Source organism: Phocoena sinus, chromosome 16 (assembly GCF_008692025.1).
Source record: "Phocoena sinus isolate mPhoSin1 chromosome 16, mPhoSin1.pri, whole genome shotgun sequence".
NCBI classification, from domain to species: domain Eukaryota; kingdom Metazoa; phylum Chordata; class Mammalia; order Artiodactyla; family Phocoenidae; genus Phocoena; species Phocoena sinus.
Genome location: NC_045778.1, coordinates 8,253,495 through 8,273,626, shown reverse-complemented (window position 1 = coordinate 8,273,626; position 20,132 = coordinate 8,253,495). Strand labels below are relative to the sequence as shown.

At 37.1% G+C, this 20,132-nt stretch overlaps 1 protein-coding gene across 1 annotated transcript in view; it reads right to left on the bottom strand.

Annotated features, from left to right (window-relative positions):
* RYR2 (ryanodine receptor 2) overlaps positions 1 to 20,132 on the bottom strand; it is a 644,069-nt gene that overhangs the window by 392,365 nt on the left and 231,572 nt on the right. The window contains 1 exon segment of the mRNA XM_032609082.1: positions 3,205 to 3,279. Coding sequence (XP_032464973.1) covers positions 3,205 to 3,279 — 75 coding nt within the window.

Here is a 20,132-nt window from a genome sequence, read left to right as displayed (position 1 = left end):
CTATACGGTATTCTGGATACCATGTTCAAATCTATTTAATAGGGCTCATATACACAAGCACTCCTCTCAAGCTACTGTTAGAAATGGAATGAATCTGGCCAATCGTCAGCCAAACTTTCTGAAGTCTAAACACATTTTCTTTAGCTCACAGGTCCAAAAGAAAAGAGGAAAAGCCCAGGAGAATCAAGGGCAAGAAAATAATATTTCAGTGAAAACTGAAAATAGTTATAGTAAAGAAGTTATATAAAGCAGCTTCCCATGTTATTAGAAAACTGTTCCATATGTATTATCTATATTTACTTGTAATTATCTCAAAGAAATGAGGAGCATTTGGTCACCTGTCATGATATGTTAATTTTTTTAAATTCGTAACACATAAGAAAGTGGAATTTTACTTAAAATACAAAATGCATATTTATAATTGCAGTGATCATGCCCATTACAGAAACGAACATATATCCTACTTACAGTGTTCTGACAACTTTGTACTGGGGTACAATACAGGAATGTGTTTTCTATTACATTTGACTCCCAAAATTAAAACTTACCTTGTTAAAATGTTCATAATACTGAAAAACTTTTGACAACACTAATGTTATGTAAGTAAGCAATATAAAATATATAATTACTGGACTACATAAATTATAACAAATACATAGTTTGGGGCCTCATTGGAGGGAAAAAAACATATGGTATCCCAAAGATTATAATACAAACATTGACCTTTGGAAATAAAGTTCTGTCATAAACATAAGCAGGATCTTTGACTATTACTTCCTAAGTAAAAAGAAAAATTAATTATGTGGCCATTGCATATAATAACACATGCAAATTAAATGCAATCTAATTTGTAAATTTACAGTGAGGTCAAAGATGCAACAAAATCTAAAAAAAAATTTTTTTTTAAATAATTACATCTCTTACATATGAACCTCCTACTTTCCTACTGTAGATATACATCAAGGGTCATAGAGTAGAATCAAAACACCTCTCTTGAATTTTTTAAATGGCTGAAAAAGTCCCTGATCTGCCTTGGCTGTCAAGCCCCCTTACTGTCATCTGGATTCTGAGAGGCACAGCTACAAACACACGGTGATAAAGTACCCCCTTTCATCTCCATTATTTGAAGAAGGCCCAGGCCCTTTCTATGTATCAGTCAACCAAATTCAAAGTTAAAACAAACTCCAAACGTCCCCCTTTCAAACTTCAAACATTAGTCAACAGCAGGGGAACAGAATTAAGACCACGGGATAGAAACACGTGCTGAATAATGGGATTTATGTAATTGCAGTTCATCAACAACATTGTTGACAATAAAAAGGAACTCTTGTTGGGCTTTCAGGAGCTCTCATCCTTTTTTTTTTTTAAACCTATAAATTGAGACAGATTTAGGTCCTGGTTTCCTCAAAAAAAAAAAAAAAAATCATTTCTTTAAGCATACAATTGTGAAGGGTAGGTAGATCTATAAATGTGAAAACACATCTGGAGTCTGTTTCTTAAAGGCAACAAAACTTCTCTAAATTTCACTTTTTTGGACTATTTCATTTCTCTAATTAAGTTGTCAGTTTTATAATACACAAGGCAAATTATAAAAATACATGTATATATTTGAAATTCTTTTCCCTAAATTCTCTGAATAACTTATGAAGCACACAAAAGCTATAACTTTTCTTCCCTTTCTTTTATGTCATCTCTTCTTTGTCCGTCACATTAAGAGGTGCACTTCCCATAAAATTCTACTTTTAAGTTCAATGTTTATCAAAAGTTTTAATATTTCAGTGCATTTGATCAACTATGACTTTATACAGAAGAAATTTAATATCATCAATTAATTAAGAATTAATGGGGTTAATATAGAAGCACTTTTTAAAGTCACAGACTTATAATCACAAAAAATATAAAAGATAAATTTAATTTACATGCATTTTTTTGTTGCTGAATAGGAGTATGACACAGTGAGCAGAAAAGTCTTTCAATCATAAAAAAATTCCAATTGGGGTACTATTCTGTCATGGGAGAGTAAAGGAAATATGATTTCAATGAGAAAGATGAGTAACATATAATTTTTTCACTGTTAAAGAGACCATGTTCAAGTATTTTTAAATAAACAAAGATGGGTATTAAATCACAGCAGCACTTAGAGACAATGGGATACTTTTATAAGAGTGGTGTAACCATTTTATCTTAAAATGTTACTACTTATAATACACTGTAAGTTATATTCTATGCATCTATTTAAACTGATAATGAAAAAATTTCTATGCCAAGCCTAACAATGATCAAAGAAATACAAAGTTTTTCGAAATCATTGTATGGGATATGTAAGCAAAACAAACAAAAAGACAAAAAACTGAAGACCACCGAACCATTTTAATCATCATTAGATAAGCATTAATCTCAAAATATCAGGTTGACAAAGACAGCTATTCCATAATAAGATAGTTCCCTACAGCCATCCATGAAGTCTGTTACCCTAAATCAATAATTTTTTAAAGCGTCATATAACAGGGAACATACATTGAAAACGTACTGATTTTTAGGTAAAGGACTAAAACATCCAACCTTTTATTTTTAATTTAACTGATATTTAAATTCTATTTAAAATAGTTCAAAATGACACCTTTACCATCAGTACTGCATTTACATAAAGGAACTAAAAGTCAATCTCTGGACAGCTTTTTGAAGTCACCAGAAAAAAAAAAGGTCATTGTTTCTATAATGAATACACAGTGACTTGTTTGCAATCCACATTTCTCACTCAGCTATCAAGCTATTTGTAAGTAAAGATAGTGACTGCCAGTTATGACTGTCACATCTCACTCAGGTTCAAGTTTCCACTGTTTTACATGTGACTTTACAAGGTTAAACCCAGACCTGAAATGTGCGACAGGGTTGCAAACAACTTGTCCTGTCTCCAAACCTTACATCACTCTGCTCTGGGAGCTCTTCCTGCCAGGAGATGCACAGACTGGGACAAGACAATATTATAAAAACAAATGAGGCTAAACGCAAAAGCAGATGGTATAAAATTGGTGCTTACTACCTGGTGAATGTAGGCTAGTGAAAGATAAATAAAGGCGGAAGGTAAAAGAGGAGAGACTCTCCACTTTCTCAGGGTTTCATTTGCTTGCTGGTTGTTAGCACAAAAGCACTCGAGGTACTTTGTACCCGGAGCGTCAGGCTGTATTTAGAAGTTCTACTTACGCAACTCTTAGCGTCTCTAGTCTCCACAGGGAACGTGCGTGAACAGATACAGCACCACCTTCGTAATGAACAGTTCTGTTAAAAGAAATAAAAAGCCCAATTTTAACGTTGCATTCTTGGACTCGATTTTTCGAGCCAATTCAAAGAGAAAAGTAAATGGGAAGGCTTTGGAGAAACAGTAAAAGCTACTTTTTGGTAGGAGACAATATAACTGGAAATAAAAATAACAACAGTGACCTGAATAAACATTTGATTTAAACACATTCCTTCGTCTTTTACTCCCTCTCATCCCCTTCATCCCCTCTCCCTCACCCTGGCCATTTTTCTCTCTTTATCCCAGTGAATACTCTCACCATTAAACTTAAGTCCATAAACGTACTCCACTATGAGTCTAGGTGTAGTTTAATATATTTCAACACATGCATATAATTATTTGCAATTCTTTCTAGACATTTAAAACATTTTAAAGAAATGTGAAAACACATTAATTTTAATGTTTCCATGACAATCTGTTAAATGATAAGAGATAGGAAAATGTAAACATCAATAAAATGTAAATATCAACAAAAAAGTCACACACACACGCAGAAATTTCTTTGGATGTACATCACACATACCAAAATTCCAAAGCTCTCGTAATAACAATTTGTTAATATGTCAGACGTGATACAAAGTAATGTGTATACATTATCCAAATTGGTCTCTATACCATCCCCTTGAGATTGGTTTAAGGAAAACAAAACTTGTTTCCTGTTTCTTTCCCAAGTGCTCACCATCTCCCTCTCCACTGGGTCTCTTAATCATCCAGACACACATAACCCTGTCCAGTCACAAACATAATAACGTGTGACCATATTTTCCTCCCCTGCTTCCCTTGCTTTCCTGCCTCATTACCACCTCCTCTTAATCCTCAGTGCACTCAATCTTGTCTGCAGACCCACTTCTCCACTGAGACAGATTTAGCTGAGGCCATCAAATGACCTTCATGTTACCAAATCCAGTGGACTTATTTATTTTAAACACTTTGGAAAACCCTACTGCTTTGACAGTTTTCCTAACACCATTCTCGCCTGCATTCCGCTTACCTACTCAGATATTCCTTCTTATTCTATTTTTATTGTGGAACTTTTCAAAGACACACAAAAGTAGAGAGAATATTATAATAAACCCCAATACACCCAGCACATAGTTTCAACAGTGATCAGTATAGGGCCAACCTTGTTTTACCTATAACCACAAGCTATCCTTCGACATACAACCTCCACATAAAATAATACAAAAGTATTTTTCTATACTTGATATACATATATATAAAATTTGTTTTTACTGGGCTTCCCTGGTGGCGCAGTGGTTGAGGGTCCGCCTGCCGATGCAGGGGACACGGGTTTGTGCCCCTGTCCGGGAGGATCCCACATGCCGCGGAGCGGCTGGGCCTGTGAGCCATGGCCACTGAGCCTGTGCGTCCGGAGCCTGTGCTCCACAACGGGAGGGGCCACAACAGTGAGAGGCCCACGTACCGCAAAAAATAAATAAATAAAATAAAATAGATAACCAACAAGGACCTACTGTATAGCACAGGGAACTCTGCTCAATACTTCGTAATAACCTAAATGGGAAAAGAATTTGAAAAAGAATAGATACATGTATATGTAAAATTGAATCACTTTGCTGTACACCTGAAACTAACACAACATTGTTAATCAACTATATTCCAATATAAAATAAAAAAGTTTTAAATGTAGCAAAAGCCATAGAAAACAGAATGATCAGGCATCCTACCGAGAAGCATGAGGTAATCATTCTCAGGTTAACTTGCTTTCAAATTTTATTCTTTTTTAATAATGAATCTACTTTTATCCATCATGTCACAGGATGGGAAAAATCTGAATAAATTGTTCTTCAAGGAAAAAAACGTCTTTTTCTTTCTGTTGCTTTTTCAAATCAAGATCCAAATGAGATGCATAAATTGGTTTGGTGTCTTTATTTTATTCTAGAACAGTTCTCCCTTCCTCTTCTCTTTTCCTTCTTGCCATTTATTTGTTTACAAAAAAACTGTATCATTTGTCCTGGAGTATTTTCTACATTCTGAATTTTGCTGATAACATCCTCAGTGTTTTTTAACATCTGCCTCTACGTGATAGATCTGGAAATCTAGAAACTTACTCAGGTTCAAGTTTATGATTCTTTGGCAAGAACATTTCAGAAATTGGTGTTTGCCTTCCTATTACATCACATCAGGAGGTAATAATGACTACTTGTTTATCTTTTCACATTAAACTTGATTCAGGATCACCCTGATCCATCCATTATAACCTAAGAATTTTAGGTACATCAATGACCAGGGTCCTCAGTAGGGGCTTTTAATGGTGGTTGTGAATATAATCATGTGGATAGCTTTTAAAATCCTGAAACCTTGCCCTCACCACTGGCCAATTAAGCCAAATTTGGAGTCAGGTGTTTTAAGAGCTCCCCAGCTGGTCGTAAGGGGGAGCCAAAGTTAGGAAACTATGGCCTACCCGTCTCTAAACAGTAGCACTACTGACACTTTGGTCCAGGTAGTTTTTTGCTGTGGGGGGCTGTCCTGTGCACTGTAGGATATTTTTCACATCCCTGGCCTCTACCCACTACATACCAACAGTAGCCATCTAAGCTGTGATCCAAGTTGTGGAGATATATATATATATATAAATCTTAATATATAGAATATGTTATATAAAAATACATTCATATATATGTGTGAATATGTGTGTGTGTGTGTGTGTGTGTGTATATAATTTTATAGAAAGAATTTACTATAAGGAGTCTGCTCATGCAATCATGGAGGCTGACAAGTCCCAAGATCTGCTGGAGACCCAGGAGAGCTGATGACAAGTTCCGGTCCAAGCCCAAATACCGGAAAACCAGGAGAGCCAATGGTATAGTCCCATTCCAAAGACTGACAGGTTCAAGATCCAAGAAGAACTGATGTTTCAGTTTCAGTTCAAAGGTAAGAAATAACTGATGTCTCAGCTCAAACACAGTTAGGCAGAAAGAGGTCCCTCTGATTCACGAAGAGTCAGGCTTTCTGTTCTATTCAGGCCTTTAAATGATTATATGAGGCCCACACACAGGAGGGAGAGCAATCTGCTTTACTCAGTCTATAGATTTAAATGGTAAACTCATCTAAGAAACACCCTCACAGAAACACCCAGAATAATTTGATCAAATAGTCTGATCAAATATCTGGATACTATGTGGCCCAGTCAAGTTGACACATAAAATTAAGCACCATAATAACTGAGAGAAAGTCCAACTTACCTACGTATATTTCTAAATCTGGAATTAATATCTACATTGTGAGCGATTCCTTTTTTTTTCTCCCCAAGATAACTACAGATAAATTCACAGTGTTTCCGAACACTTGGATCATCCCAAAAACGTTCGTTTGATCAGTGAAGCATGAGCAGAAGAATTGTCTTATAACAATTAGGTCATTTTCAATTTACTTTTGTTTCTTCAACATAAGGAAGCCTTAAATTTAGTATATTATTTTAACACTGGACAGCTCATAGTCAATTATTACTGCAGTACCACAGACACCACCTTTTTTTTCCTCCAAGTGAACTATTTCTTTTAACATTTACCATATGACCTTAAAGCAATGGGGATAAGGGATGTTGTCATTAGTGTTCTACTTTTTGAACACATACTGGTTTCTTTCTTGTCCAGAGAGAGGCTAGAGTGTGTAACAAACGCTGAACAACAAAAGAGGGAACAAAAATAATACAAGGAAATGTAATCAGTCACATCCAATTTTGATGATGAATCAATTACACAAGTTAAAAATAAAGAAGAGTAGTTTACTGGCTTCTAAAGATTGACATGCTTATGTAGAATTCAGTGGGGACAAAAAAGTCATATCACTGTATTTTAGTTACTGCAATGAAGAGCAGTAAAATAATATCAGAATTCTTCATTTTGCCAAACTTGATGTTCAATAAATGAATGACGGACCACAGAACTAAATTCTCTTTTGAAAAATGTTTTTTTAAATCCTAACGAAATAGACTTTAAAAGTCATAATTGGTATCCATAGGAACTATCACTACTTTTTACCTCAAAAGAAATGTGCTGCTTTAATCCATGTAGCAAAAATGATTACTTTTCTCCTTTTGTACACATAAGTTTATTAATTTAAAGTATCACTGAACATTCATAAAATCCATCGCATGCACAGGCTAAAGAATAAAAACCATGTTATCAAATCAATAAATGCAAAAAGCATGACAGAATCCCACATCCATTCAGTGAAAACTCTTAGAAAACTAGGAATAGGAGGGAACGTCCTCAACTTCATGAAGATCATCTACAATCAACATCATTCTTAATAGTGAGAAACTAAATAATTTCCCCCTAAGATACAGAAAAAGGGAAGAATTTCCCCTCTCACCAATCCTTTTCAACACTGTACTAGAAGTATTAGCTAATGCAATAAAACAAGGAAAAAGAGGTATGTGAATTGAGGAGAGAAAAAAAAAAACAACTGCTTTCTTTTGCAGATGACATGACGATCTATGTAGAAAATCCCAAAGAATCAACAACAAAAATAAAACTCCTGAAACTAAGAAGCAATGATAGGAAGGTTACTGGATAGAAGATTAATGGAAAGATTAATGGACAAGCTCAACTTTCTTATATACCAGTGATGAACAACAAAAATTTGAAATTAAAACACAATACTATTTATATTACCACCAAAAGGAAAAGAAAGGTATATTTCTTACAAAATATGTACAAGATCTATATGAGAAAAACTACAAAAGTCTGATGAAAGAAATCAAAGAGTAAATAATTGGAGAAACATTCCACATACACAAACAGGAAGACTCAATACTGTCAAGGTATCAGTTCTTCTCAACCTGATCCATAGATTCAACTCAAACCCAATCAATAACCCTAGGAAACTAATCAGTTACCTTCAAAGCAATTCTAAAGTTTATACAGAAAGGCCAAAGACCCAGAATACCCAACACAATATTAAAGGAGAACAAAGTTGGAAGAACGACACTACCAAACTTCAAGACTTACTATAAAGCTACACTAATGAAGATGGTGTGGTCCTGGTGAAAGAGCAGACAAATAGATAAACGGAACAAAATAGAGATCCCTAAAATAGGCTCATACGAATATAGTCAACTGGCCTTTGACAAAGGCACAAAGGTGCTCCACTCCTTCCAATGAAAAAAGGATAGTCTTAAATAGGTAAAGTACAGGAGATTTTTAAGGCACTGAAACTATTCTGTGTGCATTACAAGGGTGGATATATGTCATTATACATTTCTCAAAACCCAGAAAATACACAAAACTAAAAGTGAATCCTAATGTAAATAACGGACTTTAATTAATACTAATGTGTCCATATTGACTCATCAGTTGTAAAGGAAGTACCACACTAAAGCAACATTTTAATAATAGGAAAACTGCAGAGGAAGGTCTGGAAGGGATATGTGGGAAGTATCTGTACTTTCTGCTCAATTTCTTTGTAAATCTGAAACTCCTCTAAACAATAATGCTTATTAAAGCCACAGTAATCAAAACAGCATGTTATTAGCGCAAAAACAGATATATAGATCAATGGAAGAGAAGAGGGAGACCAGAAATAAACCAATGCATCTATGGTCAATTAATCTATGACAAAGGAGGCAGGAATATACAATGGAGAAAAGACAATCTCTTCCACAAGTGGTACTGGGAAAGCTGGACAGCTACATGTAAATCAAAGAAATTAGAACACTCCCTCACACCCTACACAAAAATAAGCTCCAAATGGTTTAAAGATCTAAATATATGACATGACACCAAAAAACTCCTAGAAGAGAACATAGGAAAAACATTCTCTGACATAAATGGTACCAATGTCTTCTTACAGCAGTTTCCCAAGGCAAAAGAAATAAAAACAAAAATAAACAAATGCGACCTAATTAAACTTAAAAGCTTTTGCACAGCAAAGGAAACCATCAACAAAACAAAAAGACAGCATACGGAATGGGAGAAAATACTTGCAAACAATGTGACCAACAAGGGGTTAATATCCAAAATACGCAAAGGGCTCATACAACTCAATATGGAAAAAACAAACCCAATCAAAAAATGGGCAGAAGACCTAAAGAGACATTTTTCCAAAGAAGAGTTACAGATGGTCAAAAGGCACATAAAAATATGTTCAACATCAGTAATTATTAGAAAAATGCAAATCAAAACCACAATGAGACATCAACTCACACGTGTCAGAATGGGTATCATCAAAAAGTCTACAAGTAATAAATGCTGGAGAGGGTGTGGAGAAAAGGGAACCCTTGTACACTGTTGGTGGGAATCTAAATTGATGCAGCCACCATGGAAAACAGTATAAAGGTTCCTTAAAAAACTAAAAATAAAGCTAACATGTGATGCAGCAATCCGACTCCTGCTTACATATCCTGAGAAAATAAAAACTCTAATTCGAAAAGATACATGCACCCCAATGTCCACAGCAACACTATTTACAAGAGCCAAAACATGGAAACAACCAAGTGCCCATCAACAGACGACTGGCTTAAGAAGGTGTGGTATATGTATACAATGGAATACCACTCAGCCATAAAAAGAATGAAATATTGCCATTTGCAGCAACATGGATGGGCCAAAGAATATTATGCTTAGTGAAATAGGTCAGACAGAGAAAGACAAATACTACATGTTATCACTTTTATGGGAAATCTAAAATATAATGCAAATGAATCTATATACAAAACAGAAACAGACTCACAGACACAGAAAACAAACTTATGGTTACCAAAAGGGAAAGGTGGGGAGGGACAAATTAGGGATATGGCATTTAACAGATACAAACTATTATACATAAAATAGATAAGCAACAAGGATTTACTGTATAGTACAAGGAATTATATTCCTTGTAATATATCTTGTACTGTACTGTATAGTACAAGGAATTATATTCCTTGTAATATATCTTGTAATAACCTATAATGGAACATAATAAAAAAATAATTGAACCACTATGTTGTACACCTGAAACTAACACAATATTATAAATCAACTATGCTTCAATTTCAAGTCTTAATTTTTAAAAATCAATTTTTTTTAATATTTATATATTAGGAGAAAATATACTAGGACTATACTAGGAAGAAAATGAAGAGGATGATTATAAAATTTACCCACTTTTATGCTTTTCTTTTGTTTTGAAAAATATCACATTTTACTAGATTGGCAGGTTGGCAGTTACTTTCTTTAAGCACGTTTAAGCTTACACCCAATGTCTCCAATTGTCTCTTACTTGAAGTGAGCTGTAAATCTTACTGTTGTCCCCTTAAAGATATCACGTCTTTTTTCTATCTGTTTTTAAGTGTTTAATTTTGTGTTTACTTTTCAATACTTTTAGTCTGATGTAAGTGTGGTTTCTTTTCATTTGTCTTACTTAGGGTTCATAGTTCTTGAATCTGTGGCTTAATATACTTAGTCAGTTGTGGAGAATTCTTAAGCAACTGTATTAAACACTGCCTGTGCCTTGTGTACTTGCAAGCACTCTTTTTCTTGTTGTCTGTCTCCCTCCTGTTTTCCTTCTCCTGCTGCCTCCCTCCCTTCTCTATCCTTTTATTTTGGAACTCCAATACATGTATGATAGACCATTCATTATTTACCATGTATTTCGTATGCTCTTTTTCATATTTCCCAATCTTTTGACTATCAATGTTTCAGTATTAGGTCAGAATATTTCTTCTGACATTATTTCCAGTTCAATAATTCTCTTTTCAGCTATGTCGAAGCTGATATTAAATCTATCTGTTCTAATATCAGTTATTTTAATTTTCAGTTTTAGAATGTCTATATGACCCCTTCTTATAGTTACCAGTTCTCCACCAAATTTATTCACCTGGTCTTTTAATTCTTAGATAATAATCATAAATATTTTAAATTCTACTTGTGATAACACTATTATCTGTGTATCCATGACCTGTACGCCTTTTTCTATAGTGTGTTTGCCTTTGCTTTTCAGGTGGGTCCTATCTTATATGCCTGTGCTGTATAACAAAGAATTTGGCTGACCCATGCCCCTGGTTCCTAGAAGGGAGATTCTAAACCCTTGAATTTCCCAAGTGATATAAGAGACTATGTTTTTCATGAGCCTCTTAGATCACACTTTCATTTATGGTAATGGGGGCACACGTCGTGGGCCCCCAGATAGCTTCAGTAAGAGGGTTGGCCATGCTGGAAAGACAAATCAGATGACCAGAGGGTCGGAAGTTTGATCCAGCCTGACCTCTGAGGAGTGAAAGTGTGGTAGGGATTAATTAAATAATTGAGTACATGATTGAACTCAAACACTCCTACATAACAAAACCCCAAGAAAAACACTCTAGGACAAAAGCTTGACTGAGCTTCCTGGATGATGGACACAATGATGTACCAGGAGAGTAAGATGTCTTGATCCACAGGTACAGGGAAAAGAAACTCTACATTTGAAACCCTCCCAGACCTCGCCCTATACATAGCTACATCTGGCCCGATTTGTAATCCTTTATAATAAAATTGTAATCGTAAGTACAGCACTTTCCTGAGTTCTTAAATCTAAAGGGGTTATGGGAACCCCCAAATTTGTAGCCAGTTGTACAGCAGTACAGATGGTCTGAGGACCACCCCTCTCCTTGTGGCTGTTGTCTGAGATAAGGGCAGTTTTGTAGGGAACAAAGCCCGTAATTTGTATGATCTATTAATTCTGGGGAGTTGGTGCCAGAACTGTACTGCAGTACTTCAGTCAGGGTTGAAACAAAATAGCGTGTTTAATTTTGATTATTAGATACAGTATACGTAAAACACAGAAATCACTTGAGTTTTTTGTTAGTCCCCCAGCCCCCAAAGATGTACTTTTGCTTCTCACAGGTAAAGTAATCTAGGGGCACCAGCAATCCCACATCATCTTAATCCAAATGGTAATTAATATTATTTGAGGCTGAGTTTCAATACTTGCAAGGGCTGCTCTATTTCCAGTTCATCACTGCTTCAAGGGTATAGCTCTTTGAGTTCCCTCCTAAAGTGCCTCTTCTTTGGTGGGTCTTGTACTACCACTTTTGATCCACTTGCGCTTTGATGCTTCCAACAGCTCTGCCCCACTTCTGAGCCACTCAGCCACTGCAATCCCCTGGAGAGAAGAAGCTTCCTCAGATGCCGAACTCACTCCTCCGTCTCCTATTTTGGGAACCTGGCTCCACACATTTTCACTACTTTTTTAGCTCTCAATTATCTTTGAACAGATTTTTGGTTTTTCTCAGAGGGAAACGTGGCTTGGAATAACCTCATCTACTATTGTTATCACCATCACTTAAAAAAATTCTCTTTAAAATACAATTATTTTCAACTTTGAGTCCATCAAGCTAGTGTGGAATTCAAGCACTTATTTTGTTTTGTTTTGTTTTTGTTTTGTTTTGTTTTCTGCGGTACGCAGGCCTCTCACTGTTGTGGCCTCTCCCGTTGCAGAGCACAGGCTCCAGACACGCAGGCTCAGCGGCCATGGCTCACGGGCCCAGCCGCTCCATGGCATGTGGGATCTTCCTGGACCGGGGCATGAACCCGTGTCCCCTGCATTGGCAGGCGGACTCTCAACCACTGCACCACCAGGGAAGCCCTCAAGCACTTATTATTGTTGCTGGAGTAGTACAGTAATCTCGGACCTTGGGGAGTAAGCCCAGTTCATTTGTTAGATCTTCTAAGCGCAGGGCTCTACTTACATGCTCCTGTCCAGTCTGAGGGCTGATGCTTTCCATTTACTTGAGAGGCTCAGGACATTTTGCTCAAGTGAAAAACCCTACAGCCACTGCCCTCTGGGTCTTGCCATCTCCTGATAAGCCAGGATGAAATGGGGAGTAGCAAGTTCTCAGGGAGCAGAGTACTGGTCAGCCTGAAAGTGGAACTCAGAAAACTCTGCTCCCTCCCCAGTCTCTATGAATGCTTTAAAAAAAATTTTTTTAAGATAACCATAGATTCACATGCTGTTGTGAGAATACAGAAAAATCCCTTGAACAATCTGTCTGGTTTCCCTTAATAGTAATATTTTTCAACTCTAATATAATAGTTACATATATACATAACCTTAATAGTTACATGTGTAACTATTATATATGTAATATATATGTAACTAATAGTTATATATGTAATGTAACTATTACATATACATGTAACTATGTATTACATATATATGTAACTGTTACCTATATGTGTACTATTACATATGTAACTATATTTTAAAACTATAGTTACATATATGTAACTACACATATATTCAAGTTACATACATATGTAATTGAATATATATATATATAACGGTTTTTCAAGGAAGATATTGAATTTGATACAATCCCCTGATCTTATTAAATTTCTCCAGTTTTGCTTATATTCATTTGAGTATGTGTCTGTGTGTGCGTATTAAATTCTATACCATTTCATTAACTGTAACTTCCTGGAACCCCATCATTGTAAAGGTCCTACACCACAAGGATGCCTCACATTGCCCTTTTCCAACTAAACCTACCTCCCTCTCACTCCCCTCTCTTGCTTCCCTCACCCTGGATAACCACTAATCCGTCCTCCAGTTCTAAGATTCATTTCAAAAATGTTATAAACATGGACTAACACAGTATGTGATCTTCTGGGATTGACAATTTTCACTCGGCATAACCGCCGGGAGATCCATCGCAATTGTTACGTATCAATAGGCCATTCCTTTCTACTGCCAAACAGCATCCCATGCTATGGTTGTACTGCAGATTGGATAACCATTTCCTTGATGAAGGACATCTGGGCTGATTCCAGTTTTCGGCTATTACAAATAAAGCTGCTTTACACTAAGTATTTGTGAAGAAGTATTTTTGTGATCACAGTTTTTGTTTCTTTGAGATAAACACCCAGAAATGCAATTGCTAGGTCGTATGGCAGTGCATGTTTAGTTTTTTAAGCAGCTGTCAAAATGTTTCCCAGAGTGGCTATACCATTTACAAGCAATTTATGAGCGATCCAGTTTCCCTGCATCCTCGCCAACATTTGGTTATCAGTATTTTGTTTTGTTTTAGCCATTCTGATAAGTGTGTAGTGATAGCACCTGGTGGCCTTGTATTTCCATAATCGCTAATGACGCTGAACATCTTTCCCTGTGCTTACCTGCAATCTGTATGCCCTTTCAGTGAAACCACCGTCCATGTTTTGCACCCATTTTCTAATTAGGTTGTTTGTTACTGTTGAGCTTTGAGAGTTCTTTCTGTATTTTCAGATTATTTGTCCTTTGTTGGACATATGATTTGCAAATATCTTTGGCCAGTCTATAACTTATCTTTTCATCCTCTTCACAGGGACTTTCACAGAATAAAATTTTCTCATTTTGATGAGATCAATTTATTAATGTTTTCCTTTCATGGACATGTTTTTGATGTCAAGTTATAAACTCTATGGTCTCAAAGATTTTTTCCTAAATGTTTTATAGTTTTATGTTTTACATTTAAGCCCATGATCCATTTGAATTAGATTTCATATAAAGTGTGAGGTTGGGGCTGTGGTTCGTGTATTTTTGGCTCATGGGCGTCCATTTGCTCCACGTGAGTGTGTTCTGAGTCTGTGGCAAAATCCTTTCTTCTCTTCTTTTTCTGTCAGAGGGAATCTCTCTCTCCCTGTGCGCAAGACGCTAAGCATAACAACCTCCTTGGATTTAGTCTTTAGGGAATAAAAGTCAGGAAGGGAAGTGCCTTTTAGAAAAGTTCAGCTTTCTGCCAACTCTCAGACCTCCCCTGAGGAGAAAAGTGCACTGGGACTGCTAGCTGCTTAAGTGGAGAAAAATAATAGGAAAAATACTGGGAGAAAACATACGTTAACATCACCAAAATTCCCTCGCAGGCAAAAGTTTTGCATGTTGGCAAGTATGTGAGTTTTCTCTGAAAAAATCCATAACATACATCATACTGTCAAAATATCCACAAACCACCCCACCAGTTTGTTTAAATCACTGTCTTCAAGGCTCAGACTCCTGCTGTAGGAATAGGGATTCTTCCCTGTGGAGTGACGTGAAGTCAAGATGCTTCCAATAGAGAAGGCTCTTAGCCAAGCACGTGGGACTCACAGGCCTCAAAATAGTGTTCTGTTCATTCAGGTTGGTCGGCTGGTTTCTGCCCCTCCTGGAATCGCAAGCAGACAATAATCTTTTAGGAGTCACTGAAATCCTACAAACGGGGACCTCAAACCCCTCTGAATTAACCAGAGCGGTTCTCAATGCATGTATCCCACTGCTCTCCTTAAACAACCTACAAGGAAGTGCATGGCTTTTCTTTCTCCATTAATTTCTTTCACAAACACAAAACAATCAGCATTTGTGTGCAGATTCCCATATATCTGTCACTCTACGAAAGGGGTACAAAAATGAATGATACAATCCTGGCTGAAAACTAAACAGAAGAGATGAACACACACACCAGTAAAGATAATAAATGGCAGTATGTGATATATGCCATTTACCTGGGGCAGTTAAAGACACAGACAATTCTACTACCAACACGTCCTCAACCAAATTAAGTTCCGTGTGGTAATGTATTACCAGACCCTGGATGTTGAGGATTCACCTATGAATCCTTTGAAAAACAGAAAAATTACTCACACACAATTTCCATTGAGAGTTGATACTGAATGGCAGGTTCAAAACAATTACGGGGAAGAGAAGCTTGTTCTACTAACTTACAGGCTGGCGAAAGTATCACCTCAAAATCAAAGGTCAGCACAGATTCCTCCTTGTCTAATCCTCCTCAACGGGTAGAATAGTAAGATACGTCTTCTACGATCTCATTTTTTTATAGCCAGCACACATTGAAATGCCTAGAACATACAAGCCCTCAATAAGCATTAAAGGAACTGAAAAACAGACCCAGGATTAAAAGATTATTGCAGAGAGAAACTGTAAGTGTTTCAGTTTACACATCTTCTCAGTAGGATTTCTGCTTGCACACCAGTCTACTACGTAAGGGCCTAAGAGAGTGTTTGGCTGAGCAGCTAAGCCCCAGGCAAGCTCCCAGGAACCTCCTCATAGTAACAGAGAAATCAAAAGTATATGCCTATACAACACTTAGAGAAGCAGCACATATTTACTCAGGACTGAGTTTGTGATATTTCTATTCAAGGTACTGCACAAGGGGAAACAGGTATTGAGACAGGACATGGATGGGCCTCAGGCTGAGCAGTTTCTCCCCTGTGGACAGAAACTCCATAAAAGCAGGATGATAGAGGAGGCTGGGCCCTGCCCAGATAAAAGACCACATAATCCTCATCCTCGCAGTCAAGGAGACCTTCCTGACTACACACGCACAGAAAGGCTCCTTGGAGGTCAAAAAGGGAGGCGGCGCCACCCCACAGTAAGTGATGCCAACTACCCATAGGCCTCTTTGCTAGAATCCATCTTGGCTAAGAGACGTGCACGCACACAGAGGAAGGACCCTGAGGTAGACCAAATACGGACTCAGAACCAGGCAAAACAAGATGACTGGTCAAAGGAAATCCAGAAGAAATGCCCCATAACAGTGATTCAAACTACCACAAGAGTGCGACTCTCTCTCTCTGAGCCACCCGTGTGGCTATCCACACGTACTGTACTCTTTTTCCTCCTAAGAAACACTTTACTTGCTTCACTGCTTTCCACCTCTATGTGGAAATTCACTTCTACGCAGCTGATGGGCCAGGGCCTTGTCACTGGCCACTGGTCCCTGGCGGTCCAGTGGCCAGGATTCAGCGCTCTCACTGCCGCTGCCCGACCGCAATCTCTGGCCGGACACCGAAATCCTGCTTCCAGCCGCTGCAGGCCGAGGCCACCCAAGATCAGTATGTTTTGAGATGTCACATCTGCATAAAATATAAATGAATAATCGTGCATTAAAAACAATAACATCCTTAGACTCTGAATCCACATTAAAGAGTCACATAAATAGGACTAGAGCAGAAAAACAACAACAAACATTTGCTACTTTTACTTTTCACTCCGTACAGAACATAACACAACCACAAAGGAATTTGGAAATTTAAAAAAAGGGGAAGCTTTTCTTTTCTTCCTGAAAGATACTGCTTACACCTAGATTGAGTTAAGAAACTAAACATGGACCAGTAAAAAAGGTCTTAAATTTTCACTGAGCAAATAACTGGGAGATGTCTCTTTCTCAGTGTTGATTTTTAATCTATTGTCTCTTGCCAGTCACTCATTTTCAGTGCATCCAACACCTCGATTGGTTTTTTTCATTTTTACTCTTCTCCGGTGGCTCCAGTTTCTGTGAATATTTTTAATCCTTTGCCTTCAAAGCTTGTATTTTGGAAAACAGTGCCTTCTAGCCCAGTCGTTCCTTGAGAGTGGGGCTCTAGACCAAGTCAGGCTGCTAAATGATGACAGGCTGAAGCAAGGCCAGGGTGCTCTCTGCAATCAGCAGGGAGGTTAAGTTTAGGGGAAAGACTGCATCTCTCTCCAGGGAGAAGAGGCAAAGAAGAAAATAATAGCTCTCCTTCATGTGCCTACTCTTCTAGCAAAACTATTTGGGAAACCTGTCCTATCCCCAGATGCAGGCTAAAGAGGTATACACAGGACATGAAGAGAAGGAAGAAAAGTTCTTATATGATAACTTGACCATTTTGGAGTAAAACAGCGCAGCTTCAGAAGCTTGCGCCGAGGTAGGTGACTGAGGGCATACAAACCCTGCGGGTTATCAGTCATCCAACTGTGTACGTAGACATAAACCACGCCTCTCCTTCTAAGCCAGACTGAGAGACACTTAATTCATTAGATCAAACCCATCTCATGCCTTATCAATTATTCACAAGCAAAGCTCATTGAATCATAATATTAAAAGGGGCATGAGGCAAAAATATTGTCATGCATACATACGGCATGGCTTTTGCCTGCTGAGTCATATTCTGGAAAGCAAATGTAGCATTTATTTCCAGACATTGTCAGAAACAATGACTTAATGGTCCTGAGTTTGAAAGGAACAAGACAGAGCAAGTATATGCCAAGAGTAATGCCTGGTAAGATGGAAACAGGACAACTTCTCTATCCACACTCAAGCCTGCCTGCGCTCTCTCTCTCTCATACACACACGCACATACACACACACACCATCAGGTGTATTTTATCTATGCATGCATGGGTATGTGTGTGCATTTATAAACAAGCATATTTAAGTTTTTGTTACATATCCCCATTAGAATGTAAACTCCTTGAGAAAAGAGACTTTGTATCTTTTTAGATACTAACAACCCCAGCACCCAGAACATGGTGGTCATTCCACAGATTTTTATTAAATGAATAAAATTACCTACGAGCTATGTGGTAAAAACTGTTTTAACATACAAATAATGCTTTTCAAAAAACGTTCCCCTAATACCGGTTTCCACATCAGAGATCTCACATAATAATTCTGAATAACACTCCCCTAACTCATCTTTCTTAAAACTTATTAATTTAAAAGTATGACATACTTAATTCAGGTAGTGCATATTTAATCCATTAGTAAGCGTGTGTGCACATAAAGTAAATGCCTTTGTTGACATTTTATTGTATTCATGTAAAAATGGATGGAAGTAATAAGGTGCAATCCAGAGACAGAATCTAGAACAGAAAACACTCCCCATATAAACGACTTCATGTTTGAAATGAAAACTGATAATCAAATTTCAAGGCTCCAGAATGAAATCTTTTTTTAAAGCAATAATTTAAAAGCTGTGTGGCATCCGACAGATCTCTTGCCAAGTAGCAGAGCTTTGTTTCTCCTTAATTTATCCCATCTCACTATTTGAAAAGTTTGAAAAAGAACAAAGAAATTACAATTCTACAGTTAACGTTCCATGCATTTCTCCCTATCCCCCGCCTGCTCACAACATCTATAGATGATAATTTTACGACTTTTATTGTTGTTTAGACCAGTTGTATACTGGTAATTTTAGAGTCACACATCTTTCTGGAAAAATCTCAAGAAATTTAAAATAAAACCATAGTGATGCTTTACGTCACGAACATGTCAGAGTTCAATCTGTAAAAGCAACATGAGCAGGAAGTGTGGGGAAAATATATGTTTAATTTAACTTTGGTAGGCTTCATTCTCCAATTCAATTCCATTTAACTGAATGGGACAATATATGCTCTTCATTCTGGGGGTCTGGTTAGCACTCCCATGAGAATGCACAGGAGACCACATACATATACAGATCTAACTGTGAAGAGGTAGTTAAAGATCACTCCATCGGAGAGTGAGACCTGTGGTTGCCAAGGGTGGGTGGGGACGGTGCGGAGGGATGGAGTGGGAGTTTGGGGTTAGCAGGTGCAAACTATTATATGTAGAATGGATAAACAACAAGGTCCTACTGTAGAGCACAGGGAACTATATTCAATATCCTGCGATAAACCATAATGGAAAAGAATACGAAAAAGAATGTGTATATATGTGTAATGGAATCACTGTGCTGTACAGCAGAAATGAACGCAACATTGTAAATCAACGATACTTCCATAAAATAGATTATATAATAATAAAAGATCACTGCATCGGTAACTAGAACTATAGTACCCATCACTGAACTGCATTTTCAACTGCTACAATTATAGTTCTATTATGTATATTCAAAACTTGTCATGGGAAGGAGGCATGAGCAGACTGACAAATCCACTTACTAACCCAGCATTTACGACCAAAATGGTCCTCAATTACTCAGAAGCAACTGTCACTTCCGGCCATCTCCTTAATCAGTTCCACTACTTCTTCTAACAAACCTGATTTGACTTTAGTTATTTAACTTTAATAACAGAATATAATTGAGTGTAGCCAGATCATAATTAGTGTGAAAGAATTATGAGTTAAAAGAAATCTTTATATATTTCCCTGGAA